Source organism: Drosophila subobscura, chromosome E (assembly GCF_008121235.1).
Source record: "Drosophila subobscura isolate 14011-0131.10 chromosome E, UCBerk_Dsub_1.0, whole genome shotgun sequence".
Lineage (NCBI taxonomy): Eukaryota > Metazoa > Arthropoda > Insecta > Diptera > Drosophilidae > Drosophila > Drosophila subobscura.
In genome coordinates this window covers 18236145-18262153 of record NC_048531.1, presented here as the reverse complement: position 1 = coordinate 18262153, position 26009 = coordinate 18236145, and the positions used below count along the sequence as shown (strand labels likewise).

Genomic DNA, 26009 nt, shown 5'->3' with positions numbered 1-26009 from the left:
ATATACCAAAATATACGTTCTCGAATTTAAAATATACCGAAGCAAACAAGATTTTCATCGATTTTGATATTCCATATGATATTACCAGCTAGTTAGGACCATCAGCCTACAAGTTATAATTTTATTCGATTGTTGAATCAATTCTGAATTTTTCTGGCATGTTTTCATGACATTCTTTTATTGGATTGCTTACAAACTAACGTTCTAGCACTAACCAAATAGTATAATAGATGGACAGCTTCTTATAAGCGAAACGTCACCGCTAAATGTGCGTCTTGGAGTCCCAGGCCTCTGCCCGGAGTCCCGACTACAAGTATTAGTGCGTGTAGAACACGCAGCAGAAGCCCAAGCTACATGGGTATTAGTGTTTGTAGAGCGCGCAGCTAGAAGCTACATTTGTATAAGTTCGTGTAGCCAATGATTTTGTAGCGCTCCAAACCGGTTTCACACGGACACTGCAAGCAATGTATGTGTTGGTGCGTTGACTTCCTAAACTGTGATGAAACGAAAATTCGTTTTGATGATTTGATTTTGTTTTCGGGGCTTGGCGTATGAACCTGACCTGCATAGACCCACCGCGTACTTATTATTTTGTATATAAATATACATATATATATGTTTATATATTTATATATATATTGTATATATATATATTGTAGTAGTAATAGTAATAGATGAAGAATATATATATACTATATATATATATACTGTATATATATATTCTTCATCAGCATCAATAGCCGAGTAGATTAAGCTATGTCTATCTGTTCGTCCGTCCGTCTGTTCCTTCCTTCGTCCGTCCGTCTGTACATTATACATACATATGTAAATTATGTACACAAATAAAACAAAAAAATAATAAGTACGCGGTGGGTCTATGCAGATTTTAGTGCCTTGCTTGGGCATCAAATTTGAGGTCAGTTGTCCAAATCTCGATTTGCCGATGGGAGACGGAGGAAAATGTGCAAGTGTTAATGTGTTGTATTACATGCAAGGCAGCCGCCTTGCCATCAAACATGTCTCCATGTCCCGTTCCGTCAAAACTTCTTGCTTGTTCACACCGTGACTCTGAATACTCTAATGGGAAATATTTGTATCGCAAAGTCGATTGCCGCAATTCATTATTTGTATACATATTCAGATGTTAATATCCGTTACCCCTTTCACCCTAAATTATATAAAGCATATAAAGGTCACACAAAACAAATTTATTTTGATATTGAGGGGCAAGCTACTTCATAAAGTCTTGAGGGTTTTCATTTTGAATGGTATGTTAGCTCACAAGCAAAAAAAAAAAAATGAAAAGGTTTCAAGCGCTAACAATTAAAGCGCACATGAAGTCGAGAACAGAAACGACGACGAGAACAGCAGTTGAAAAGTTGTATGAAATGAAATGAAATGATTTGTCTGTAAAAGATGGATTTGGTAACAATGTTGATAATACGGCAGCAACGAAGTCGAGAAGCGACCGGAAGTAGTCGCTCCGCTCCACGCGGAAGGTCACAAACAGCTCCTTGCTGCCCACCTGCATGCGCACCGTCTGTCCGTTCTCGATGCCCGCCGGCACAGGGACGGTCACCTTGCGGCGCTGCACTGTCTTGCCCTTGCCCTCGCACTCGTTGCACGGGTACTTGATGTAGAGGCGTGTGCCCTGGCAGTAGCGGCACGTGGAACGCATGACGAAGGGACCCGTCGAGATGGTCTCGAAGCCTGTGCCGTTGCAGTACTGACAGCGGCCGGGCTTGGTGCCCGGCTCGCACTTGGAGCCGCCGCACTTGGTGCACTCGTCCACCACATTGACATTCACGTCCTTGTTGACGCCGCGCGCTGCCTGCGAGAAGGTCAGATCCATCACCATCTCCTGCGCCTGCCCAAAACCGAACTTGGAGTCGGCAAAGTCGTCGAAGCTGTTCGTGCGGAAGTTTCCCTCGCCGAATATCTTGCGGAAGAGCTCCTCCGGATCGATGGTCGAGCGGAACTGCCAGCTCTGTGAGAAGCCGTCGGGTCCAAAAGGTCCTGCCCCACCGGCTCCTGCTCCTCCTCCGCCGAATCCACCGCCCTGCCGGCTCATGTTCTCCGCCGTCTGGCCGTAGGTGTCGTACTCACGCCGCTTCTGATCGTCGCTGAGCACCTCGTAGGCCTCGGAGACCTCCTGGAATTTGCGACCGGCATCCGGATCCTCCTTGTTCGTGTCCGGATGATACTTTTGGCCAGCTGATAGTAGGCCTTCTTGATGTCCTTCCCATTGGCATTCTTGGCCACACCCAGCGTCTGGTAGTAGTCTTTGGCCAGCAACCGGCTGGAGGTGTGAAAACTGCGCACTGTCTGTCGCCCCTCATCGCGTGTCCTAAATGTGGTGGCGGCGTGCGGTGCCGTGGGGCGCCAGGAGCTGCTGTTGGAGCTGTGTGGTGTTGTCAGCGTTGCACGCAGATGCTGTTGGTACTGGCGGCAGCCGCGGATCGCCGGCAGTCGGCCACGGAGTACGAACAAATTTTTACACGAAATCATTTTTACATAAAAGTTTTATTTCTTTGCTAAAAACATGCCGTAACCTCCATGTGTGACTTGACTTATCGATGACACTCACAAAAATACCAAAATATACGTTCTCGAATTTAAAATATACCAAAGCAAACAAGATTTTCATCGATTTTGATATTCCATATGATATTACCAGCTAGTTAGGACTATCAGCCTACAAGTTATAATTTTATTCGATTGTTGAATCAATTCTGAATTTTTCTGGCATGTTTTCATGACATTCTTTTATTGGATTGCTTACAAACTAACGTTCTAGCTAAAGCCCAGCATCCCTCAGTGGTATATTAAAAAATACCATAGATACTAAACAAATGACGGTCGCACTTAAATCAGCTGTTCGCTCAAATTCAAACCGTTACGAAGGCAAATAAAGTAAATTGTATTAATTAAACTATTTTGTGTTGCAGGTGATACCGGTCCCCTGGTCTATCCGGCGGCTTTTGTGTACATCTACTCGGCGCTCTACTACATAACGTCACATGGGACGAATGTGCGTGTGGCGCAGTACATCTTTGCGGGGATTTATCTGCTGCAAATGTTCCTGGTGCTGCGCCTGTACTCCAAGAGTCGCAAAGTGCCGCCGTATGTGCTCGTCCTGAGTGCCTTCACTTCGTATCGCATCCACTCGATCTATGTGCTGCGTTTGTTCAACGATCCCGTGGCCATTCTCCTGCTCTATGCGGCGCTCAATCTCTTCATGGATCGCCGCTGGACCTGGGGCAGCATTTTCTTCAGCCTGGCCGTCGGCGTCAAGATGAATATTCTGCTGTTTGCGCCCGCGCTGCTGCTCTTCTACTTGGCTAATTTGGGTGTGCTGAAGACTGTCCTGCAGCTGGCAGTTTGTGGTGTGATTCAGCTGCTGCTCGGCGCTCCCTTCCTGCTCTCCCATCCCGTGGAGTATTTGCGCGGCAGCTTCGATCTGGGTCGCATCTTCGAGCACAAGTGGACGGTGAATTATAGGTTCTTGAGTCGCGAACTCTTCGAGCATCGCACGTTTCATCTTTCGCTGTTGGGTCTGCATTTGCTGCTCCTTTTGGCCTTCGCCAAGCCCACGTGGACCTTCTTCCAGAGCTACGTGCGCCTGCGCAGCGTGCAGGATCAACTGCAGCCTCAGCTAGCGAAGAAAAACAGCGAAGTGCAGGCACAGAAGAGGGCCAAGAAGGAAGCCAAGAAGCAGCAGCCGGACACCGAGGAGCTAACCAGCGAACAGAAATCATTTTTGAAAGCGTTCGAAAAGAGTTTGCAAAAGTCCGCAGGCGGCACGGCAGCCCCAACCGCTCCCCTGTGGCTCCACCTAAGGCCGAATCCGAGCGCTATGACATCCACTTTGATCGCTGCACACAGCTGGCGCTGCTGCCCTTCTTCCTGTGCAACTTTATTGGCGTCGCCTGCGCCCGCTCTCTGCACTATCAGTTCTACGTTTGGTACTTCCATTCGCTGCCTTATCTGGTGTGGTCCACCAACTACTCGCTGGGCGTGCGCTACCTCATCCTGGGCATCATTGAGTACTGCTGGAACAGCTATCCCAGCACGCAGCTGTCCAGCACGGCGCTGCATCTGTGTCACTTCGTGTTGCTCGTGGGCGTGGGCCGGCAGGTCTATCAGACGATGAGGATAAATGCGGCAGTGAAGCAGCAGCAGCAGCAACAGCAGCCGAAGAAAGTGCAATAACTAGTCATACAATTGTGTTCCCCACTGTACTTGTGCCAAATGTAAAAGATTCAAAGGTTTATGGATTATTTCTTTTTATTTTTTGTGTTTTTTGTTTGTTTTTTTTAGTCTTTCTCTGTACAAAGTGCCGGAGGGGGAATTGGTTGCCAATTCTCTCCCACGAAGCGAAATAAGATTCAAGCTAGCAACTAGACGTTAAAATATAACTTAACTTAAGTCCGCTTAAAACTACAGGGGCGGGGCGTAACCCCGCGCCTAATCGCTGCCACCCACCGCTGTCGTGGGCGTTCGCAGTGCTGCCAGATCGCTGGACCCCGATGCCGTTGCTGTCTCCTCGTCCCGCGCCACACTGCTGCTGCGCTGCACGCTGAAGAAGCGCAGCAGCGTCGTCTCGCTGTTGCGGCGACTGGAGGTGGGTGTGCGTGGCTGTGGCTGTGCCTGGGAGCCGCTCGCAGCAGCAGGCACCCCAGCGGCATCTGTGTGCGAAATGCGTCGCCTTGGCGAGGCCTTCAGCCTTGGACTACACTCGGACTGCCGCAGGCACTGCAGGCGCGGGGAGGCTAGCACATCCGCTGTGCTCGCCTGCTGGTCCTCGTTGATCTTGTCGCTGAGCGAGACATGCGCACGGCCGCTCATCAGCTTCTGCTTGCGGATGTTTGTCAGCCAATCGACCTTGTCCTTGGCCTTGCGCTTGGGGGACATAGCGGCCAGATGCGGCGCCTCGCCATCCAGCACGTAGTTGGGCAGGTTCGAGGTGGGCGAGTAGATCACAGAGGACAGTGCTGCAGCACCCTCGGAGGCAGCAGCAGCCGCCGCCGCCGCGCCGTGGTGGGTGGTGAGGCGTAAATGTGATTCACATTCTCGCTGAGCGGCGAGCCAACTGGCGAGGAGTTCAGACTCAGCAGCTTGGCGGCCACCGGGGAACTGTCTTCGGTGGCGTTTTCCTTCTGCTTTTTGCTGGGCGAACAGCAGGCCTCCTCCTCGCCAATCGTCGCCAGATGAATGTGCCGGCAGCTGCTGGCAGGCTCCTGGCTGGCGGGGCCAAAAGCCGTCTGCCGCGCGACTCCAGCGGCTTGGCCCGCTTGTGCGGCTGCTGCTCGGCGGCATCCGTCTCGCTGCTGGCCACCCCCAGCATGTCCAGAAACGAACGCTTCATGGCCACCTTCTCCACAGAGCTGGGCGTGCGCTCATTCTGATCCATCAGTCGCTTCAGCGAGCGCGGCGTCGACTCCAGATCCCGCAGATTGTACTTGTGGTTGCCGGTGGCAGGAGCCGTGGACTTTTTGCTGAACTGCCGCACATAGCTGGCATGGCCGCGATACCGCTCCGCGCGCTCAGCCTCGCTGAGGCCCTCCAGGTCGGGTCCCATGCGCCAAATCTTGTGCCGCGCATCGTCGCTGCACGTGACAATGGGACAGTCGTGGGAGGAGCCCCAGGCCACGCACGTAACCTCCACCGTGTGGCCCGAGAGAGCGACCAGCGGTTCGTCTGCGTGCTCCAAGTTCCAGATGTACGCGCGCTCATCGCTGCTGCCGCTTAGCAGATATTTCCCGTCCGGACTGAGGCAGGATTTGATGTAGAAAGTTGAGTTGAGGAGACCCTTGTAGCAGGCCAGTGGCTTGGGGGAGTACGAGACGAGATTGTAGCAGTAAATTGTGTTGTCCATGCAGTTGGCGTAGAGGCGCGTGCCCGCCGCATCCACAATGAGGTTCGTGAACCCCCGAAAGGTGGAGTTTCCGGCGTAGGGCAGCTTGTGCCTGGGCAGCGGCTCCTTCCGGTACGCCGTGTAGTTACGTCGCAGATCCCACACCTTGATGATGCCATCGCCAGCGCCGCAGGATATCAGCGTGTTGTCATCCTGGAAGGCCAATCCCGTGATGCTGCTCGACGTGGCACTGGCGGACATCTTGGGCGTGCGGGAGCGCTGCTTGCGCTGCGAGACGGGCGTGCCCGGTCCCCCTGTGTGTCCGCTGTAGATGCAGTTGTCCACGCGCGACGTCAGATCCATGTTGAGGTTGGCGCGTATGTCCCAGATGAGAATGGCGCCGTCCCGTCCGCCCGTGGCAAACACCGCGGGATCCGTGCGCTTAAACGCCGCCGACTTCACGGATCGCGTGTGGCCAATGTACGAGTTGAGGCCGCGTATGCCAGAGCCAGCCACCTCCCACAGCCGCGCTGTGTGATCCCCAGAGGCGGACACAAAGCGCATCTGGCCTGGGGCCCATTCCAGATCGAAAACTGCATTGTAATGGCACTGGGGGCCAGGCAGGGACTGCTCCTCCGGCTCCTGGTTGCGCTGTGTGGTGTCCTGCAGCGTTATCTTGCCATCCTCGTTGGCAATGGCCAGTATGTGCCTGTAGCCATTGCAGTTGGCAAACTTTGCCGAGAATATGGGCGGCTCCGGGTTGAAGTCCGGACAATAATTCGCGGGCGCAATGCCCCGCCAGCTGTCCTCCTTGGCCACGCACAGGCGACGCAGGGCAAAGTCGTAGGTCTGCTCGTTCGCTGTAAATGGAGAGACAAGACTTTAGTGGCAGTACTCAATCCACGACCACCGTGGCTGTGGCTTTGTCTACAATTTTCGCTGAGTTTTTCGCTTGCGCAGCAATTTTGGGCGGAGGCACGAAGCCCCCTCCCCAAACAATACATCGCTGGATCGCAAACAGGTCCTTGACTTGTCCCATTGCCACTGTAGTACCCATTGTCGTAGCATTTGATGGGAAGTTTTTGAAATTGTTCACAAATTAAGGCGGAAAATTCGACCGCCAAAAAGTGAAATTCTCCCGCCATTCGAAATACTCACAGAAGCCATGCTCTCGGCTGCGTAATTTGTTGTATATGTTCATTTTGATGCCAGCTATACGTGTGCAGCTCTCTCTAATCGGTTTACACTAATCTAATTGCTATTTTGTGCAAAATAAAACAATAAAAAACGATGCTAGCACATATTTTCAACGACGCAGCTGGACTTTAGAGATGGAAGTGGAGCGGCATAAAAATTATCGATGCAGGTGCTATCGCCTATCGATGTGGGAGGTTGCCACCTGAGAGAAACGGAATGCGCCAAAAATATTTAAACGAATTGAGATGTGTATTGACATTTATGGATCATTAATAGCCTATTTTAATCAACAGACAACAGAGCATAAAAGTGAATACAAAAAGTCAATGGCAACCTTCGCAATTCATTCACATTCGCCACCCCGTCTAGCTCGTACACCTTGTAACTCTGCAAATGTAGTTACCCTCTGTTGCTCATACACCATGCAGCTGTCCTATCGTTATCGCTTTGGTCCAAAACATAAACGTCACACACACACTGTTGCGCTCCATCATAATTTTTGTTTTGTTGCTCCGCTGCTGACTGAGTTCTTTTATTTAAACAATTGGAAATACGCGTAGAAGCAGACAATAATCGCGCTATTGTAAATGCAGTTTTCATTGGGAGTTTGCTTATGTAACGCAGCAGGAGATTAGCAGAAGGAACTTCATACAAAAGGCACTCGAACGGAATTCCAAGGATACTCGGACACAGGACTGCAGCAACAAAAACACAGGTGAGCTTTGGTTGAGCGCCAAACTTGGCCACCCTCTACTCCCACCCCAGGACGTGTGTGGGGGGAGGCTCGGGGCTGTTGTTGCAATCAATAACACTCCCAAGGCAGCAACACAAATCCAGCAACAACAAAAACAATAAGACGACGACGACGAGCATATCAAACACGCAAATGCATGAACACCACGACAGCGTCGGAAACGGCGATAAGTTGGCCCACAAATTCCGCTCCGTAAGACATTTTTTTGTTGTGGACGCTTCAGTGATTGTGGGTCTTGGAATGCAAAACCCAAAACCCCAAGAAATTGAATCCAGTTTGAGGAGTAGTTAGCATAACGGCACTTCCGCATTGGGGCCTGACTAAATGCCCATTTGTCCTTGGCTGCTCCACGCTCTCCCTCCTCGCTCTCTCTCTTCTCTCTCTGCCGCTATGTCCATTTGTCGGACCGTTATATTGCACTTCGCGTGACCTTAACCATTTGGAGTTGGTGTCCGCGTGTCATGGTACGGTTTTGCTAGCTGGAAAAACAAATTTAGAACTAGAAATGGCAGGCAGATGCGGCATTCACTTAGTTAAATTAAAGACTAGGGCTGGAGAAAGACACTAACTCGAGGACAATAAAATACGGGAATTGGGGGAAGGGAAGTTAACGGTTTATCTCTGCTCTGCACATGTTTGACCCTGTTGAACCTACAATTTCCCAGCGGTAAACCCACCGCCCCGTCCCTGGCTTTGAGTAACGGTTTGAGGCGCGGCTCCTTTTTTGGACAGTTGGAAAAAGCTTGCCGCGCGCACGAGCCACACCGCAACGCCGCATCGTCCATTTACGGCATAGACACGTACAAATAGCGCGTGCCGTTAGAACAGCCTTATGAATAACCCATGCGGACCTGCGCTGACTTGTCGACATTCCAGCCCCTCCATTATTCTCCCCGTGGGGGCAGAGGCAACACTTTTGATTGAAGCACAAAGACAGAACGCAGAAGCAACGCAACGCAATCGGTAGGTGGGTTTTCTTTATCTAAAGATACGACAACGACAACGACGATGATTAACGTTGCCTCTAATCGTGCCTGTACCTGTTTACATCAAAACCAAGTCTGTATAAGTATATTATATATCTTTCCTTATCAATTAACATGCTTGCAACTGGATTGATGTGTGTTTGTGTGTGTGTGCAGTAGCCATGTCGGTGGCAGGTCTGCGACAGTGCCTGCTCCTATGGAGCGTGGACTACTGGAACTTGGAAGGTAAAAGTGTGTTTTGGTTTCGATTTTGCATCTTTCTTTCGTTATGGTTTTGCCAGTTGGGCGTTCAGTTTCAAGCTCTCAACATGAATATGCAACGATAATAACAATAATAATAACAAACATCTCATATTCCCTCCCCCCATTAGTCATGGCTGACAATGTGTTCAAGTCGCAAGATATCGGGCTACGCGCTCAAAAGAAAATCCTCTCACGCATGGCAACAAAAAACATTGCCAAGACGTTCATCGACGGTACAACGGCCTCGCTGCTGGATAATCTCTACCGCCTGTGCAAGCTGCATACCGGCAACAAGGCCAAAGCGGAGAAGCTCATCAAGAACATCATCAAAATAGTCATCAAGATTGGTGTGCTGCATCGGAATAATCAGTTCAGCGACGAGGAGCTGCGCAGGGCAGACAACTTTAAGCGCAAATTTCAGGTAAGCCCGAGACACGATAACCTCCCTTGGTTCACTTCTAATTGCGTTTTCCCCTTTGCAGAACACACAGCTGTCCATCATATCATTCTACGAAGTGGACTACACCTTCGATTTGGGCTATCTGCAAAAGTCTATAGCGGAATCGCGTGTGGCCCTCAAGTCCATTGTGCAGCCGCATCTGACGGACAAGTCGCTGGGCCGCATTGATGAGGTTTTTGATTTCTTTGGTGATGCTGCGCTCTTGGAGACGGCCTTCAAGCCGGACTCGCCCTACCGCGAGACCATGGGCAAGATTGTGGCGGATATTAATTCAGCCATGGAAACGGGTGATATCTGAGCGGGTGGAGGCGCTCGGCAAGTAACCAAAAACACACCAAAAGACACTAAATAGCTAGCTGCAACAATGGCAAGGCTTGGCTCACACCCACCAACACACCAAAACACACACACAAAACTAGCTGTAGGAAAGCGAAGGAAAAGACATGGGGCAGAGTTTAGTTTAGTTATTTGGGATAGTGATATCATCGACAAAACACAGCAAATATCAAAAGTGAAGAAACGTCCATGTTCGTATTGATTTGTTAACAAATTTGTGTACTCAAAAGTCTTATTGTAAGAACCAAAACCCAAATGCATTTGCGCCAAAGGAATTAACCAAAACGGAAATTGTAAACTCTAGCAAAATGCTCGATGTATCTGTGTGCGAGTGTGCGTGCATGATTGTGTATCTGTGTGTTAGTTTAAGCGTGCCTAAAAGTCTGTCTAAATGTGTAAACTTGTGCACCAATCAGGCAATTAATTCTATGGCCTACTAATGTGTATCTGTTATGTAAAGGATACTCCTTTTTTGATACTCTAATACTCGCTGTGTCTATACCCTATAACCCTTATAACTGTATCAGACTCTCACGTACTTAAATCGTTGCTGATCTCCACCAAAAGAAAAGCTTTTCTCCACCACTTACCAGCAGCAGCCACAGAAATCACATATTTTACTTTGTTGTAAGTGTTAAGGTCTATATTTAGTTATTAATGCTAAGTTGACACTAGAACGAACCTGTTTAACCACACACACAACCACACACACCTGTGTCTGCTAGCCAGTTTCACGCATTGATTTGTATTTGTATTTTTTGTATGTATTCCAAAGACCAAGTCCAGACCCAGAGCCAAAGGCCTGGGTACGTTCGGTCGGTCGGTCAGTCACCCTAAAGCATTATTTATGATATTTCACTATGATATTCCAAAACATATCGAAACGTGTGGGACATACTGTATCCCACATGTAAATGGGACAATAAGTTGATTGATTTTTGTATGACTTTTGGTCCAGAAATTGTTCGTTCGTTCGTTCGATATTGCATTTTGTGAGGAGAAGAGCACAAATTTTAGTCGTTTAGATTTTAAATATTTATTATTGTTTTACCAACAAGAAAATAAAAGCAACAATTACCAAAAAATAGTTCCCTCTCCTCCCCTTTCCGCTCACTATGCGCGTTTTTGGCTCAACACATCCTCAGTCTCGAGTCGCTGCTGGCGGAACAGTTCAATGAGCTTCTCGGTGGCGGTTTGTGGCGCATCCAGCGGCTTGGAGGCATCCACACTGGGATATGCCTGGCCGTGGGTTTCGGGTGCGCGTAGCAGGAACGGCGTCCAGGGACCCTGAATGGAGGGCACATCGGTGTGCCACATTTTACGCAGACGCAGCGAGCTGGAGCTGCCATTTTGTGTTTTTAAGAGGTCCACCCACTTGGTTATATCCGCCTCGGTGCTGTTGCGGCAGCTCATCCACTCACGATCTCCATTCACTGCAAGAAATCAGCAATTAACGAGGGAAATAGACAAATTGCCCCACCTGTACTCACAATACTCGCCAACCAGCACCGGCGTGCGATGGCGACGCGGCTTTACATAGACCACAATGCCGGGATTCTCCTTCGCAAAGTCCACCAGATGGTTCTCAATGAAATCCCTAATGTTTGGAAGGAGTTTAGTTTGGTTTTCATACAAGTTTAAAGTAATTTCTTACCGCATGCCTTTGCTGGAGCCATTGTTCTTGCAGAATTTCAGCGTGATTCGCTGCAGTTGGCAGACATAGCGTCCCAATCCATTCTGCAATGGTGCTCGTGGAAAGCCAGATTTCATAAACAAATGACTGTTGGACATTGTGTGTTTGTTTTTAATTCAATAACACGCTTTGAACAAAGTTTCTTTAGATTTTCGTAATTAAAATCGACGTAACCAGCCAGCTGTTTCAGCTGTGTAGCTGTAGTGTTGCCAGGCTAGCTATAAAACTGCATAAAGACAACAAGCTAGATTTAGCTGGAAGTAACAACAATCTTGTCTAATTTTTTTGTATACGTTTAGAAACTTATCAATTATTATTTTATGAATTATACAACAAACTGAGCTCATATTTCGTATATATTCTAAACAATTATCAACTTTTATTTGTTGCCATTGCAATTTGGCTGGATCTTAGCTTGTTTTCGCCAGCAGTCATTTTCCGAGCCAAGCCAAACCGCCATTTCTATTTGAAAGCAGGGTTGTTCTCTAGCCGCCAGTTGATAACGGCGAAGAAGCGGCACAAAAGAGAAAACAAAAATGCAGGCAGCGTTTGTCGCCGCGTCGTTTTTCTTTTGATTGGAAAATACCGAGCGACATAGAAATAGAAAGCGTGCAACGTGTGTGTTAAGTGGAGCGCACAGAGCTGGCCTCGACGCGTGGCTTATCAGTGAATTAAAAAACATAAAATGGCCACAGTAAGCAAGCATTTATTTTGTAATTATTGCAACGGCAGTTTGGTAAACAGCATCTCTATTTGCATGTGTGTGTGTAGGCATTTGGGGCGTCAAAGTTCTCGAAGCTAGCAGTGGCTGAGGAGGTGGAGGAGCAGGAGGAAGAGGAGGAGGATGACGACGACGACGATGAAGAAGAAGATTCTGCCGAATCCGGCTCGACAACCTCATTCAGTCTGCAGGAGTGCATAAACGAGTTTCGAGCACGCCGCATCAGACGCGTCTCCACCCATAGCCGCGACTGCGACAACCACAACAACAACAACATGCCAGGTGAGGAGCAGCCCGTGCGGACAGCCGTCGATGCGGACTTAATCAACCAGAATCGCTGCAACAAGGCGCAGGAGCGCAAGGGCAAGCCATGCAAGAATGGTTTCTGCTACTGCTTCACCAGCGACAGCGGCGATTGCGCCTCCACAGCGCCGACACGTGAGTCGCACGTGCGCCAGCCCCGTCGCAGCAGGCGTTCCGAAAGCAATAAGGTAGGGCAGCAGCACCTCAAAGCCTGTCAAATCGAACTCTAAACTGTTGTTTTCTCCCATCCACATGATACGTGTGCTTGTCCAGTCGGCCAGTGTGTCCAGGAACCACTTGGACAGTGCGCGGCAGCAGACGGGACGTCGTCACAGCGACCCGCCGCCCAAAGCAAACACCAAACACAGCTCGAACATTCCGCTGACTGCCGTGAGCAGCATTTGTGCCGTGGGCGATGATGCGCCGCTCATTCACATCATTCAGGAGCTGCGCGACAATTGTGTGGTGTCCGAGGTGCGCGTGAATCGACAGAAGCTGCAAGGATCGAGCTGCCAGTCAAGGTCTTCGCCGGTGAAGACAGCCAAAGTGCAAGCCCACGAACCGATTGCCTACAGACCCACGGCCCCAGCCTTGTCCATCATCAGCGAGCAGGAGTCTGCAGTGGAAGAGGAGCCGCAGACGGCTCGAACGGAGGCAACGAGCATGCCATCCGCACGTCCAAGCACACGTTCGCGTCGCAGCTCTGGAGCCGGTGGGCGTCTGCTGCAGAAGCGTCTATCCCAGGGTCTGGTGAACTTCAAGACACGCGACGCGGAGCAGCCGCCACCGAAGCCACCGCGCCGCAGCTGCCAGAGTCTCGATGGGAAGTTGTCGCTGTCCTCGCTGGCCTCGACAACGCCCTCGGTGCGCGAGGCTGAGCGTGTGCTGGACGAGTTCCTGCGCCAGCGAGGCGTGCCAGTGCCCAGCAGCAGCAACAACTCGCCCCGCAAGGAGAAGAAGAGCAAGCGCAAGTCCTATCCGATGGGTAAGTGTGCGAGTCGAAGCCAAAGAATGAAACCGTAACCAAAGGGAATTAAAAACTAAATCAAAATGCAAATTAAACTTTTCTTTGTTGTGGAAATAAAAAGATTTTATTGCTTAACACTTGAGTTACGGTTTCTGCCCTCTGTTGCACCTCTTTAACTCCTCGCAAATTCCAGCTGAAGTGGAGAAACAAACGCGAACCGGCAGGCAGCTGCCCACGTGCCCCTCGCTGAGCGACATTGAGCGTGTTGTGGAGTCAAAGCGTGGCTCGAACTATGCACGAAACATACAGCAGGCCAGCAGCAAGGGCAAGGACAAACCCACGAAGGAGATAATACTAGGCTGGACAGAGCCCAAGATCAACGAAATGCTGAACTACGAGAACAAGCGGCGTTCCCACTTCGAGAGCCAAGCGCCCTTGGCAGAGCCACAGGTGGCCATTGGCTGGCAGCTGCCGCAGCCCGTGGTGCCCAAGATCTCGCTGGACACTGTCGACGGCAGCATGTGCGAGAATCTGGCCTCCAATATGGCTCGCAAGCACACGCCCATCAAATATCCGCGTGGCATCAAGCCAGCGAGCAGCCAGAAATTCATTTGGGGCGAGCAGCTGCGCAACTTTTCGCCGCTGAAGCCAGCCACGAAGCTGCCCACGCTCAAGACCAAGTCCAAGAACTTTCTCAACAGCTCCAAGAACAAAATCCTGCGCTTTGTGTCGCCCAAGAAGACCAACCATCAGCGGGAGAACCCCGCCAGGAGGCCCACACCCACACCCAGACTCTGCACTGTGGGCGTGCAGACATCCGCCTCGCAGTTGGATTTGCAGTCGCAGTCCCCGCCGGGCAGCTACCATTCACCCATGCAGTCGACGACATCCACCAGCCAGCCGCAGCAGCAGCCGGACAAGGAGAGCAGCGATCAGCCGTACTTTGATTTCGAGCGGAAGATCGAGGCTCCCACGCCGCCCAAGAAGCTGCCGCGTGCGAATCGCGCGCGCAAGCTGGACTTCCACACCGCGGAGGAGGCAGTGGCGCCCACCACATATCGTTCGTTTCACAAGGACCTCGACCAGGATGTGAGCCTCACCAAAATGGGCTATTTGCTGAGCAACATTCGGGCCAAGCTGGAGGCCAGCGATGAGCGCGCCATGCGCACATTTCGGGTGAGTTACACAAAGAAATTTCGTATCTTTTTATTGGATGAGTCGCAAGATGTTTCTAAACAATGTTAAACAGAGCGCCCAGCGAGTAGTGATCTGAGCCCAGATAGTGATTGGGTATGGGTCCGATGCGGTCGCAATCGCTGACCGTGGGCAGGTCGTAGACGCTGAACAGCTGCAGCTTGTGCGTGCTTTTGTCGCTTATGGAACGCAGAATGTAGTCCACAATGATCCAGCCGGGGTCTTGCCGTGTGGACGCTGCCAGCTGTGGCACTGGCGGGCCCATGTACAAATTCTCAAATTGAAGCAGCTGCCCGGGGCCATCGCCGCCGCTCACCGGGGCAGTGAGCACTTCCATGGGCGTCGTGTCTGCCAGGCTGTTAAAATCTCCAGTTAATACTATGGGCGTTGTTTGGCCACTCTTTGGGTCAACGGAGAATGTCTGCAGCTGCTCGAGCAGCCGCGTCGCCTGCGCACAGCGCACATCGTCGCGCTTCGGATTGTACAGCAGATGGGTGGTGGCCACAATGAACTCCTTCTGCGGCTGCCCCTTCAGCGCGAGTTTGGCAAATAGCGCCACGTTCTCGCGATTCAGCAGCTTCACATTCTCATCGTATAGCTCGACGGGCCGCCGGTCCAGCAGCTGGAACTTGCAGGCATCGTAGACGATGGCACAGCCATCGGTGCGGTGGCCAGTCTTCTTTTTGTACACATACTCCAGTTGTCTGCGCTGATTGCCCAAGCGTAGGCCATGCATTAGATCATGGATGTGGTCGTACTGCATCTCCTGCAGGCAGAGAATGTCCGGATCGAGTGTGAGAATTTCACGCTGAATGTTCTGCAGGCGGCGTCGCCAGTTGAGGCAGTCGGTGCCGTTCTCTCCATACAAATAAAAGTGCTCTATCAGCAGATCCTGTGCGAGTATGTTGTACGAGAGGATTTTGAAGCTGGATTCCTTGTTAAACCTGTGTCCTCCCCCCTGTCCATCTGCCTTTACGCGACTCCATTGTCTGTTTTTGTCGTATCGCTGCATGTCGCTTCCGCTTGTGTTCCTCCTGCCGTGTCCGAGTGTGCGTATGTGTGAAGCTTGGCTTGGCAGGATTCGTAGCAGGAGTTTGTACATATCATGCAGTGTGCGTCGCCATCGAGTGCCACAGTTTATTCGGTTGCGCCAAGCCAAAAAGAGAGAAAAGAAATAAGAAAAACTACGCGTCCATTCGTCAGCTGTTTGCTTGTTGCTTTCTTGCTGTTCTTCGCAGGGCTGCTCTCGCGCGCGTTATCGATACGATTGCAAAAGTGCGCGGTGGAATTCAAATTGAAATTTGGGTTAATTATTAAATTTGTGTTTCAGGACTGCTCACGCTTTGAGCCACTTGAACGTCAAAAGGAAAGCTTCGATTGCATTGACGGGCCGCATAGCTCGGGCAAGACATCTGTGACCACGTCGCAATATCCAAGGGATACAACCTCCGCGGCAACCACGCAATATCCACGTGACAGAACATTTGTGGTGCCTGCGCGACATCATCAGCGGGATCTTGACTGTGAGCCCATCTACTCAGAGATCGAAGAGGACTGCCTGCGTGTGAGGGGCAGTCCGCACTACGAGGTGCGAACTGCTGTGCAGCGGCAGGCTTACAGCTCCACGGCAACTGGCAGTGAGTCGACGGCGGTTGGCTCCGACTTGAGTGTGCCTGCGGTTGACTCTGATTTAAGTGTTCCAGCAGCTGTCTCGGACTCGAGTGCGCCTGTTGATCTCACGCTACTCTATGCCAGGGTGCAGAAGACACCCAAAAAGGCCCCGCCGCAGGGTGTGCCTGCCCCGTCGCAGAGTGTGCCCGCCCAGCCCCTGGCATTGGGGCAATGTCTGCAGGAGTCACTCAAGAGTGGCAGCTTCTTCAAGTTCATGCCGCTGCCTGATGCGCCCAGCAGCTCCGAGTCCTGCTCCAGCTCAGAGTCCACAAGTCAAGCCACAAATGCCTCATCGGTGATACGCAAGCCAAAGGCGCTGTCGCCACCGCTGCACCAGTCGCTGAACAACATCAACGAACGGAACTCACCGCCCAAGAAAACAGGAATCTATCGCGGTCCGAGCTTTCGCTGCAGCGCAGCCAAATCTTTTTGGACAACCTCTGCCGCAGCGAGCTGGTGCTGGACCAGCAGGAGGAGGCCAATACGCGGTTGGAGAAGATTCCAAATGTGAGTAGCGACAGCAAGGCCATGCCTCAGCCATCTAATGCCCCTCCCGAACCACTTGCAGACTTGCCTCAGAGCCGCTGAGGATGCTGTGTCCTACGACATGCCCGAGGGACTCTACGATGAGTATGGCCTGGAGGATGCCAACAGCAGCTTTGTCACCAACGATTACGGATCGTGCCAGATTGAACCACCGCCGCCGCCATCGGAGAATCAGAGCACACCCAAAAAGCAAAACCAAAACCAAAATCAGCGATATACAACTAAGGTAGAGATTTTTGTTGATTCCTATTAGTGCCTAAGGCTTTTCCCGCTGTACATAAATAACTACACACACTGTACATACGTACTACATACACTCTACATACACAACTGTACACACTGTCCGCTCGCTCGCTGCCTAAACGCTTCTCAAAAATATAAATGTAAGCCGCTCTTCTCTGCTTTCTCTTTTTGTTATCTAAAAATTGATTTTGCAGCAGCCGAACAATCTCAGCATCGACATCAACGAGTCATCAGCCACATCAGCGCATCCCTTTGGCCAGAATCTCAGCCAGAGCTGCCCAACGACACCACAGCAGCCGAGCAAAGCATCGCCAGCAGCCCACAACAGCAGCGCAAGTCTGGGGCAGTTGGTGCAGTCGCTGCCCAGTCCCACGGACAGTCAGCTGCTGTCGGTGAGCGCTTTGGCCCGGTATCGACTGCTCAAGGATGCCCTGCGTCGCTCCTACCGCAAGGGCAAAGATTTCTTCATGGCGGAGAAGCAGCGATTGACGCACAGCCTCAATATGTCACGTGATCAGTCCAACCAGACGGACGGGAGCTGGACAGCAGCAGCTACTACGCCAGCTTCAATCTCGACGGGCTGCTCAACGAGTCGCTCACAACCAGCGAGCAACTGGCGCAGGCTGTCAGCATTTGCCGCAAACTGCCCGAACTGGAGATCTCCAATGAAATGGTGGAGGCCGAGCGGCTGCTGCTCTTCTCCAGTCTGCGAAAAAAGTCACCCGTGGAGTCGTCGCCCTGCCAGTCCAGCGTTGCCCGGCGGCAATGCATCCTCATCGACGCCATGCAGCTGCCCGTGAGATCGGATGCCAGCCAGGACATGTTCTTCAATACGCATTACTTTTGCACCTACGAATTTGAGGGTCGCATTTGCTCCACGCAATCGGTGGAGTGCCGCAATGGCGCCGCGCTGTTCCGTGACTGCGGATTGGAGTTCTACAGCGCTGGCCCCGTGGAGGCAATGGAGTTGCGCTGTCAAATATTCATGTTTCGGCTGCGAAAGATCTCCACGCTGTCGCTGGATCCAGCCAAGGCTCAGGTAAGTGGCTCGCTGGTGGCTCCCACTCGCTGCCAGTCGCTGAAATCCTTTCTTCCCTTGCAGAAACGCAGCAACTGCCAGCTGGGCTCATCCCCTTCCAGCAGCTCCTGCGGCAGCTCGGGCAGTGAGCAGATTGTTTCGCGCTTTCGGCTGCACGCCTCCTTCTGCATGCGTGCCATGGATTTGGCTCCCTTTGAGCTCGTAACCAGCGAGTCGCAGTCCAGTGATCGTTTGTGCCTGCGCAGCTCTCGCTCCTGGCAACTTCCACTGACGACGCACACAAAATCCACGAATCTGTCGGCAGGCATAACCGTGACGGGCCGTGTGGAGCTGCGTTTGCCCAAGTCCCACTACGCGGGCTACTTGAATGTGGAGGAGCCACAGCGCAGGCATCACTGGAATCGACGCTGGTGCACGCTCGATGGAATGGAGATGTCTGTGTGGCAGCACGAAGATGATCTCAATGAGCAGCCGCCGTTGTTCTCGCTGCAGCTACAGCGATGTACACAGGCCACGATAACCGTGGCGCCCAGGGAGTTGTGTGCTCGTGCGCGGAGTTTTCTGCTGCAGGAGATCGAGTCTGATTTAGGCGGTTTCTGCTTTGCGGCGGATACACAGCCGGAGCTGGACGAATGGCTGCTGCAACTGAATGAGGCGCTGGCATTTTCCAAGCGTTGGCTGAACAAAGAATGAGGCAGATGCGAGGAGTTGGATAAGTGAAGAGATTGAGGCATTCGTTGGCTATGAATAAGCGGAGTTTGAGTCTTTCGAGAAGCGTTGGATAAGCGGAGATTGAGGCACTCGTTGGTGATGAATTAGCGGTGTTTGTGGCACTCGTTGGCGTTGACTGATTCAAGTTTGAGGCACTCGTTGGCGTTGCCTGCCTGCAGCTTGAGCCATTTACTAGTTAATGTTTTTCCATGTTTTCTATTTATATTTTATAGTCATTAATTGCATATATATGTATCTTCTATCTGGGAATTGTAAATTAACTGCTGGGATTAGGTGTAAGTTAAGTAAACATTCCGCCAAACGTTGCCTTCCCCCTTACACACTTTGTATGCCATTTGTTTATGGGGCTGTGGTAGTGTACGTTACAACAACAACAGTTTATTACATACATAATGTACATTTTGGTTATAATAATAAATTTCGTTAGGTTATACGTAAGATATATGTAGATACTGGTTATATAGATTACTATATATGGTACATTATTTCGTGTTTACTTTCGTGTGTCCGCTCCAAGTGCTCTCTTTCCACTGTCTCTGTGTGTTTTGTTGGGTTATGTTGTGGTTTTAGCTTTAGTCTAAAGCGCATTCCCCCCACCAACCCACACTCGTGCCTAGTTTATGTTTAATGAATACAGTACAGTACGGTACATGCATATCAGTACTATTAAATCAAAAGGCTGCCTGCTTTGTAATACGGGTTTTGAGTCCCGCTTGTTTGCTCATTACAAGTGCAAGAAAAACATAAATATCTGAGGTTATGTTTGTTGTGGTATGTGTCAAGCAAATTTACATACATACTTATGTACGAGAGTTTACATTTTGTTACATTGTTACATCTAACAATAACTATTACAATTAAATATGTATCTTTGTGTCCTGCCTCTGTTTTGTTAGCTATTTGTTTTGTTTCTGTTTCTGTTTTGCTGCTTTCTTCTATTTTTTGTTTACTATTTCTAGGGTCTTAAGCACAGTTATGGGGATATGCAGGAGAGCTTTGTTTTGGGGTTTCAATGTGGGACTTAGGCCAACACATACTTCCACACGCGATTTGTCTGATGATTGTTGCCAATCTCCGTGACATACAACGCCGAACCATTGACACTGACCGCCATGGAGTGCGGATTCTTAAAGTCACCCCAGTGCCCTATGATGGCCTCGGAGCGCGGATCAATGGTAAAGCCACACACGGGCAGCATCGAAGTGGGTCCATTCACGGCAAACACAATGTCCCCATAGCTGGCAACGCCGAACACGCGACCCAAATCGGGCTCCTGTATGGTAGCTGCGGGCTCACCCTCGCCATGGGAAGACTTCAAGCCAGCTCTGCAAGGGATTCGGTTACGCTCTGCTGCAAGTTCTGTTAGTGTGAGTGTTACTCACTTGGGACAGACAACGCGCATGTTCTCGCGATCAGCAATGCACAGCAGATCCAAATGTTCCAAGAGAGTAATGGCATGCGGCACTTGCAGCGAGAGAAACTCTGAAAAGAGAAGCGGAATGGTGGAATGTTGGAACTGAAGAACGTTGCTCACTCTCTGCACCCACGACTGTACGCACCTGGTGGCTGTGGAATTGTGCGCAGCAGCTTGCCAGCGGCATTGAATTTCAGGATGCGACTGTTGCAGTAGCCATCGGCAATAAAGAACTGAGGAAGAGGCAAGAGCTTTAGTATGGAACACCTGATCAATGATGCACTTACCTCTCCCGTGGTGGCCACAGCTATGGATGTCGGCTTGCACAGATGCTTGACAGAGGAGCCGGGCCTAAAGCGTTTGCCAATTGTCAGCAGCGGCTTGCTGCCAAAGGGCTTGAACTGCAAAAGAAAAACAAAACATAAAGTCGCTGTTTCAAGGAGCTCCCCGAAAGTGTACCTTAAATGCCTGGTGCATGGCCACGTCCGTAATCCAATAATTGCCATGAATATCGATGGTCATGCCATGTGGCATGTAGAACATATTCGAACCCCAACCAGACTTGATAGCGCCCGTTTTGGAGTCCAGCAAGTAGATGGTCTTCTCCTTGATCGGCCCGTACTCGATGAGGTAGTAGATATTGCTTTCGTTGAAGGTGCTGCAAGCAGATTGTGCGGGGAGGAGGGAGGGAACAACAAATCAGCAAATCAGCAATGTATACACGTGAGAGTAGACACTTGTTACTATGCAACTGGCGACAGCTGTTGACCTACTTAACGTCCCAGTAGCGTTCGGCGCGATGGAAAATAACGGGATTGCCCAGCGGATCCACAGAGACGGCGGTGACCTGACCAAAGCTATGCTGCTCGGTGGGCCAGTTCTCCACGAGCACCGGTGTGGGCACACTGGCCGCCGGAATGGGCACATTGTCGTAGCTGCGTTGATTCTGCAGCGCCACCTCATCGTCCACGAGTGGGGGCTGCAAGTGGACATTGGACAGTGGACAGTGGACACGGGCACACTTTTTGGTTGCAGTCCAACACTCACCTGCACCTGCACGTTCTTCTCCTGCATGCGACGCTTGATGAGCGCCCTCACCTGATTGAAGAACCGTTCGTTGAGGTTTACACCGCCTGGCAGGTGGTTGCTGCTCGCTGCCACGGCAGCCAGGCTCAGGCACAGCGCCAGCAGCGCCACAAGATGTTGCATGCACGACATTTGGAAGTCCTCTGGATTGCGTTTTGGCGTTTTTCTCTCCCTCTCTTTCTGCAGAAGTTTACTTCTGCTCGGCTTGCGTGATTTTCAGCTCTGCCAACATCTGTTGGCGGTGTCTATATGTTGAGCTGGCAAATAGATTAACTGACTTTTGGACCACGACCACGAACTTCACTTTACTGCACTCCCCGTCTGTCCCCGCGCACGCATGGTACTGACGCTGATAGTCCCACGCTTTTCGATTTTCGCTTTTCGCTTTCATTGCGGCGCCTGCGCCTCGCCGTTACCCGGCACACTGGGCCTCAGCCCGTTTGCACCCAATGCCATGCAAGTATTCAGGCGAACGGCTGATTGCGCCACTGTGGCCCTGCCGCAAGCTGTTGGAGATTGGAAAGCGTTTATTGATTTTCCAATGTGCGTACAGTGAAGGCCAAAAGTAAAGCTTTATTCGTTTCGATTATGTATGGTGCGTGTGCCTATCGACAACAGTTCGATAGACAAAATTCGTTTCGATTGCAGCTGGGAGCATCGATTTTGGAGTGCTGGCTGGCAGCATACACTCTGCAGTCAGTGTCGCTGACGTCACAGCGGGTGGTTAACTTGGGCAGTGGGCGCAGGTGTAGGGTTGCCGTAATCCGTGCAGCTCTACGACCCCCAATCCCAGTTGGGCTGCGTCCAAATATAGCCCGTATCCGTCATCGAGCAATACGCATTGTAATAGCGACCCGGGGAGCTGCAAGAAACACATCCGTAACCAGGCTGAGATGAAGATGCTGTGACACACACTCACCGGCAGTAGGAGTACTGTGGACACTTGCACCGAAACAGACTCTGGAACTCCTCCTTGCACACCTCATTCCACCAGCAGGTGCGCTGAGCACAAAAAGAGACAACGGAAAGGGAACGGGTTAACCCAAGCCCATCTCCCAGCTGCACTCACCCGCACACACCTCTGTCATGTACCCGTGGACGCTCTGGTCCGAGTAGCTGCGCTTCGTTAGATGCGCCGCCTGTGCATCGGCGGGCGACAGCAGCAGCGACAGTCGCAGGCAGCTGCCCAGAAGCAACAGCCCCGTGGACACCTAAACACAATTACGGGAGCAGGAACAAAATAATTTAATTAAATGCTGTCACATTATTCAAATTATTCCCATTTTTCCCATTATCCTCCGCTGACCTTTCGCATCGTTTCCAGCGGCTAATGACTTTTTGTAGTTGATTTTACTTCCCGTTTTCACTGGCTTTTCCTCATAACTTTCACTGTACTTGCTCACGTGTTACATGTCCTGTGGCGAGTGTCACGTGGCAGCAAACTGCGGCGGCTGGGCGTCGGCAGCTGCAACATGAAATGGATATTCGGGAGCGACAACAAAAGTCGCTTCGCGTCGGCTTTTAGCTTTCACTAGAAGCGGCACACAAACACACAACGCAGACACACACACTCAGGCACACATTTCGGTACTCTTGCACATGCAGAAGTCACGCTCTCTCACTCTCGCTCTCTCTCTCTCTTTGTGTTCTTTTTGGAGTGTTCTTGTGCCACTGTTCCACTGCATTGTGGCTGTGGCCGCATGCAATTTTACAGGGTGCATGATTTGTCTCATAGCATTTGTTTGTGTTTTATGAATGAGTGGGATACATCTTTGATGAAATCCAAACATCAAATTCCCTCTTTCTTTTGTTTGTCAACAACGCGCACGCGACATGACTCAGCAGAGCATACCCACCCCGCCGCTGGCTGGCAGCTGCTTTAAATAGTTTGAAAACTCATTTTGGCAGCCAAAGTATTTTCATATTGGCCACGTCAAATTAGAAATCTCAACAGGTAGAAAATTATGAAAATCTCTTAATATACGTACACCCACACATGCATACACAAGATGTATTTATTTGGCATTTTCAGGGCGTTTATTCTGGCATTTTCCACATACAAAATAGTTTTTGCTTGCTCTGGAAAACAATTTCCATGGCCAAATAGCAAGTGTGTGTGGGTACAAATTCAAATACAAAGTATTATGCAGCAAACAAAGCCCAAAAAGAGTGTTTAATATGGGTTAGAACCAGAGACTTTCGTTGATGATTAATTTTGTTTGTTGTAGAATATTCCACAGGTCTCGCGTCAGTGTCTCTCCCACGACAAAACGCAAAGAAATCTTTGGAATATTCGCACCAGAATGTATTCTATATATGATATTATACGTGGGTTATATGTACAAAGACAGAGGGTGTCTGCTCTCTATACAGAATGTATGACGCTCGCCTAAAATTAGATGGGAAATATGTAGATTCTCATATTTTTAGCGCAGATTGTAAACATTTTGCTGAGGGTATAAAACCGTGTGAATTTTCGTGCAGTTCCATCAAAAACGCTTCAACAGCGAATCAAAGAAGACGCGCGATCGGGAATATAATTAAATTTAAATAATCAAAAAGGTACAAATCGAGGATACAGAATACAATAGAGAACTTTTTGGTGAACTTCGTTTCGTTTCTCATCGTTTCATCAACGTAGATGTCCGTTGTGCCCCTAATGTTCCGCGACTGGTGGGATGAGATTGACTTTCCAATGCGCACCTCGCGCCTCTTGGATCAGCACTTTGGCCAGGGCATGAAGCGCGACGATCTGATGTCGTCGGTCTGGAACTCCCGCCCCACAGTCCTGCGCTCGGGCTACCTGCGGCCCTGGTCCCAGAAGAACAGTCTGCAGAAGCAGGAGTCCGGCTCCACGCTGAACATTGACAGCGAGAAGTTTGAGGTCATTCTGGATGTGCAGCAGTTCTCGCCCAACGAGATCACCGTCAAGATCGCCGACAAATATGTCATTGTCGAGGGCAAGCACGAGGAGAAGCAGGACGAGCATGGATATGTCTCCCGTCAATTCTCCAGACGCTACGGACTGCCCAGTGAGTTGTTCCCCTCTGCAGCTAATTCCAGTGCTAATATTCCCCCACTCATTGCAGGCGATGTGAATCCGGATAATGTCACCTCCTCCCTCTCCTCGGATGGTCTGCTGACCATCACTGCGCCCATGAAGAAGCTGCCTCCACCATCGACTGAGCGCGTCGTGCAAATCACACAGACTGGTCCCTCCTCCAAGGAGGACAATGCCAGGAAGGTGGAAACCACAACGAACTAAGGTCAAGGTCTACAATAGTTAGTATTTATCTATTTATTATGCGTGTCCCTCTGATATTGGGTTTTTATACAAAATTAAAACGAAAGAGAATTTGTGAGTGGGTGCCACAAAATGTGCCCACAAAACACCTCAAAATCAGCAACCATCAATTAAGATTCAATTCTTGGCAGCAGCAGCAGCTCCTCCAGAGTTATCCCCTTCTCCAGTAGACACTGCTGCATGTAGACGTTCGCCCGATCGATCTGCTCGCGGGGCAATTCGTCTTTGTAGCCATTCACCTTGCCACGACGAACGAAGCTGCAACGAGAAAGCAACACATAAAATAAACAACTAATAGGAAACTTTTTAATCATACTTGTGCTTCTCCTTGCCCGCATCTTTGTGCGTTATTTGCTTGAGCTCCCACAGATGATTGGTTGTGGGGTTATCTGTGCACAAAATAAAAAAAAAACCTTAGAAATGGTAAAATTCCGAAGTTCCACACTCACTCTTCATCTCTTCGAAAGACAAATGCTTGAGCAGTTGTTCCATGGGCTGATCCTCTATGGGCTTGATTCAGAAAGCGACACAGGTCCTCGACGACAGCGCGGAGATCCTTCTTCATGAGCTCAAAGCTGGTGTAGTACAGCCACGGCTCGTGGCGCAGCTGATAGAACTCGTGGGCGTGCTCGATGGCCTCTCTGAGTGCGGCATCGGTGGCCAGATTCTCTTCTATGTACTGTGACAGCGTCTTGCCGTAGCAGTGGCCAAAAGTGACGCCGTGATAGTAGCGCGAGACCAAGGCATCGAGGGGATTACGGAACACGTACACCACTTTGTGTCTCCCCTGCCAGAGCTGGGCGGGCAGCAGAGGCAGCGGCAGATGCGACTTGATGAGCCGTGGCGAGGTCATGTCTTGGACGGGTGCAAACACCTTGCCGTCATCACCATGTGTATAAAAGTGGAACCTGCCAATAAAAGTGTTAGCCTCTGGGTTATCTTCTGATATCTGCCAACATCCCACTCACTCGACAAACGGACTGCGCAGCTCCAAATCTTTGGCCAGCGCAGCCTCAAAGTTGCAATCGTTCATCAGCAGCCAGCAGAGCTCTTGCATCCAGGTGGTGCCACACTTCGGCAGCGTTACCACCCACACATCATCGTCTCGCAGCTGCAGATCGTGCACACTATCCAGATAAGCCTTCGAGTTGTTTCTGAAGAACAATTCCCGTTTGGACCAGTCCTTGTCTATGAGGTTGGTCGGATAACTTTTGGGCGTAACGCGTTCACGTTCCATGGCGGCGACTAAATGTGCTTCTAAAA

At 50.5% G+C, this 26009-nt stretch overlaps 10 protein-coding genes across 13 annotated transcripts in view; 4 read left to right on the top strand and 6 right to left on the bottom strand.

Annotated features, from left to right (window-relative positions):
- The window catches only part of LOC117891212 (lethal(2)neighbour of tid protein 2), a 6718-nt gene extending 2445 nt beyond the window's left edge, over positions 1–4273 (top strand). Inside the window, 2 exon segments of the mRNA XM_034796553.1 lie at positions 2949–3826; positions 3829–4273. Coding sequence (XP_034652444.1) covers positions 2949–3826; positions 3829–4212 — 1262 coding nt within the window. The 3' untranslated portion in view covers positions 4213–4273.
- Positions 4262–24787, top strand: LOC117891218 (protein lethal(2)essential for life). Of its 2 annotated transcripts, none has more exons than XM_034796563.1 (3): positions 4262–4268; positions 24084–24474; positions 24532–24787. In XM_034796563.1, exons 2-3 carry the CDS (start codon positions 24084–24086, stop codon positions 24705–24707), a joined length of 567 nt encoding a protein of 188 aa, XP_034652454.1. In that variant the 5' UTR covers positions 4262–4268; the 3' UTR covers positions 24708–24787. The 2 variants fall into 2 exon arrangements, with proteins under 2 accessions (XP_034652454.1, XP_034652453.1); XM_034796562.1 differs by lacking the exon at positions 4262–4268 and adding an exon at positions 23934–24004.
- Positions 4308–7211, bottom strand: LOC117891209 (protein lethal(2)denticleless). The gene is given in 4 exon segments (XM_034796548.1): positions 4308–5036; positions 5039–5260; positions 5263–6717; positions 7016–7211. Coding segments are annotated over 4 exon segments (2289 nt in total). The 5' UTR covers positions 7059–7211; the 3' UTR covers positions 4308–4467.
- Positions 7512–10055, top strand: LOC117891217 (tumor necrosis factor alpha-induced protein 8-like protein). 2 transcript variants are annotated; one of them, XM_034796559.1, is made up of 4 exons: positions 7512–7769; positions 8954–9019; positions 9166–9458; positions 9520–10055. In XM_034796559.1, exons 2-4 carry the CDS (start codon positions 8956–8958, stop codon positions 9793–9795), a joined length of 633 nt encoding a protein of 210 aa, XP_034652450.1. In that variant the 5' UTR covers positions 7512–7769; positions 8954–8955; the 3' UTR covers positions 9796–10055. The 2 variants fall into 2 exon arrangements, with proteins under 2 accessions (XP_034652450.1, XP_034652452.1); XM_034796561.1 differs by lacking the exon at positions 8954–9019 and having other exon boundaries at positions 7517–7769.
- Positions 10854–11724, bottom strand: LOC117891219 (39S ribosomal protein L43, mitochondrial). Its single transcript, XM_034796564.1, has 3 exons — positions 11488–11724; positions 11324–11430; positions 10854–11266 (listed from the first exon to the last, which is right to left on the bottom strand). Exons 1-3 carry the CDS (start codon positions 11622–11624, stop codon positions 10947–10949), a joined length of 564 nt encoding a protein of 187 aa, XP_034652455.1. The 5' UTR covers positions 11625–11724; the 3' UTR covers positions 10854–10946.
- LOC117891221 lies at positions 12003–19163 on the top strand. Its single transcript, XM_034796566.1, is given in 10 exon segments — positions 12003–12220; positions 12298–12738; positions 12824–13535; positions 13711–14693; positions 16042–16756; positions 16759–16893; positions 16964–17154; positions 17366–17705; positions 17708–18210; positions 18274–19163. Coding segments are annotated over 10 exon segments (4659 nt in total). The 5' UTR covers positions 12003–12211; the 3' UTR covers positions 18904–19163.
- Positions 14699–15921, bottom strand: LOC117891214 (protein angel). The gene has a single exon (XM_034796556.1). It carries the CDS (start codon positions 15811–15813, stop codon positions 14749–14751), a length of 1065 nt encoding a protein of 354 aa, XP_034652447.1. The 5' UTR covers positions 15814–15921; the 3' UTR covers positions 14699–14748.
- LOC117891213 (peptidyl-alpha-hydroxyglycine alpha-amidating lyase 2) lies at positions 19277–21785 on the bottom strand. Of its 2 annotated transcripts, none has more exons than XM_034796555.1 (7): positions 21416–21785; positions 21130–21377; positions 20816–21014; positions 20644–20757; positions 20502–20589; positions 20325–20424; positions 19277–20267 (listed from the first exon to the last, which is right to left on the bottom strand). In XM_034796555.1, exons 1-7 carry the CDS (start codon positions 21572–21574, stop codon positions 19964–19966), a joined length of 1212 nt encoding a protein of 403 aa, XP_034652446.1. In that variant the 5' UTR covers positions 21575–21785; the 3' UTR covers positions 19277–19963. The 2 variants fall into 2 exon arrangements, with proteins under 2 accessions (XP_034652446.1, XP_034652445.1); XM_034796554.1 differs by having other exon boundaries at positions 21130–21335; positions 21404–21784.
- LOC117891220 lies at positions 21952–22904 on the bottom strand. Its single transcript, XM_034796565.1, has 4 exons — positions 22749–22904; positions 22522–22653; positions 22362–22444; positions 21952–22304 (listed from the first exon to the last, which is right to left on the bottom strand). Exons 1-4 carry the CDS (start codon positions 22755–22757, stop codon positions 22217–22219), a joined length of 312 nt encoding a protein of 103 aa, XP_034652456.1. The 5' UTR covers positions 22758–22904; the 3' UTR covers positions 21952–22216.
- On the bottom strand, positions 24722–26009 carry LOC117891215 (sulfotransferase 1E1). The gene is given in 5 exon segments (XM_034796557.1): positions 24722–25004; positions 25063–25135; positions 25196–25259; positions 25261–25654; positions 25715–26009. Coding segments are annotated over 5 exon segments (948 nt in total). The 5' UTR covers positions 25984–26009; the 3' UTR covers positions 24722–24856.

Bases quoted from the DNA above. Each gene is read 5' to 3' on its own strand.
- LOC117891217 (XM_034796559.1), top strand. From the start codon at position 8,956: ATGTCGGTGGCAGGTCTGCGACAGTGCCTGCTCCTATGGAGCGTGGAC. The intron at 9,020-9,165 runs GTAAAAGTGTGT...TCCCCCCATTAG, and splicing joins GGACTACTGGAACTTGGAAG to TCATGGCTGACAATGTGTTC. The intron at 9,459-9,519 runs GTAAGCCCGAGA...TCCCCTTTGCAG, and splicing joins ACTTTAAGCGCAAATTTCAG to AACACACAGCTGTCCATCAT.
- LOC117891219 (XM_034796564.1), bottom strand. From the start codon at position 11,624: ATGTCCAACAGTCATTTGTTTATGAAATCTGGCTTTCCACGAGCACCA. The intron at 11,431-11,487 runs GTAAGAAATTAC...TCCAAACATTAG, and splicing joins GGCTCCAGCAAAGGCATGCG to GGATTTCATTGAGAACCATC. The intron at 11,267-11,323 runs GTGAGTACAGGT...GATTTCTTGCAG, and splicing joins GGTGCTGGTTGGCGAGTATT to TGAATGGAGATCGTGAGTGG.
- LOC117891214 (XM_034796556.1), bottom strand. From the start codon at position 15,813: ATGTACAAACTCCTGCTACGAATCCTGCCAAGCCAAGCTTCACACATA.
- LOC117891213 (XM_034796555.1), bottom strand. From the start codon at position 21,574: ATGTCGTGCATGCAACATCTTGTGGCGCTGCTGGCGCTGTGCCTGAGC. The intron at 21,378-21,415 runs GTGCAGGTGCAG...GCAACCAAAAAG, and splicing joins GTCGCATGCAGGAGAAGAAC to TGTGCCCGTGTCCACTGTCC. The intron at 20,758-20,815 runs GTACACTTTCGG...TTTCTTTTGCAG, and splicing joins CCATGCACCAGGCATTTAAG to TTCAAGCCCTTTGGCAGCAA.
- LOC117891220 (XM_034796565.1), bottom strand. The intron at 22,445-22,521 runs GTGTGTGCGGGT...TTTTGTGCTCAG, and splicing joins TCCACGGGTACATGACAGAG to CGCACCTGCTGGTGGAATGA. The intron at 22,305-22,361 runs GTGAGTGTGTGT...TGTTTCTTGCAG, and splicing joins CCACAGTACTCCTACTGCCG to CTCCCCGGGTCGCTATTACA.
- LOC117891218 (XM_034796563.1), top strand. From the start codon at position 24,084: ATGTCCGTTGTGCCCCTAATGTTCCGCGACTGGTGGGATGAGATTGAC. The intron at 24,475-24,531 runs GTGAGTTGTTCC...CACTCATTGCAG, and splicing joins CAGACGCTACGGACTGCCCA to GCGATGTGAATCCGGATAAT.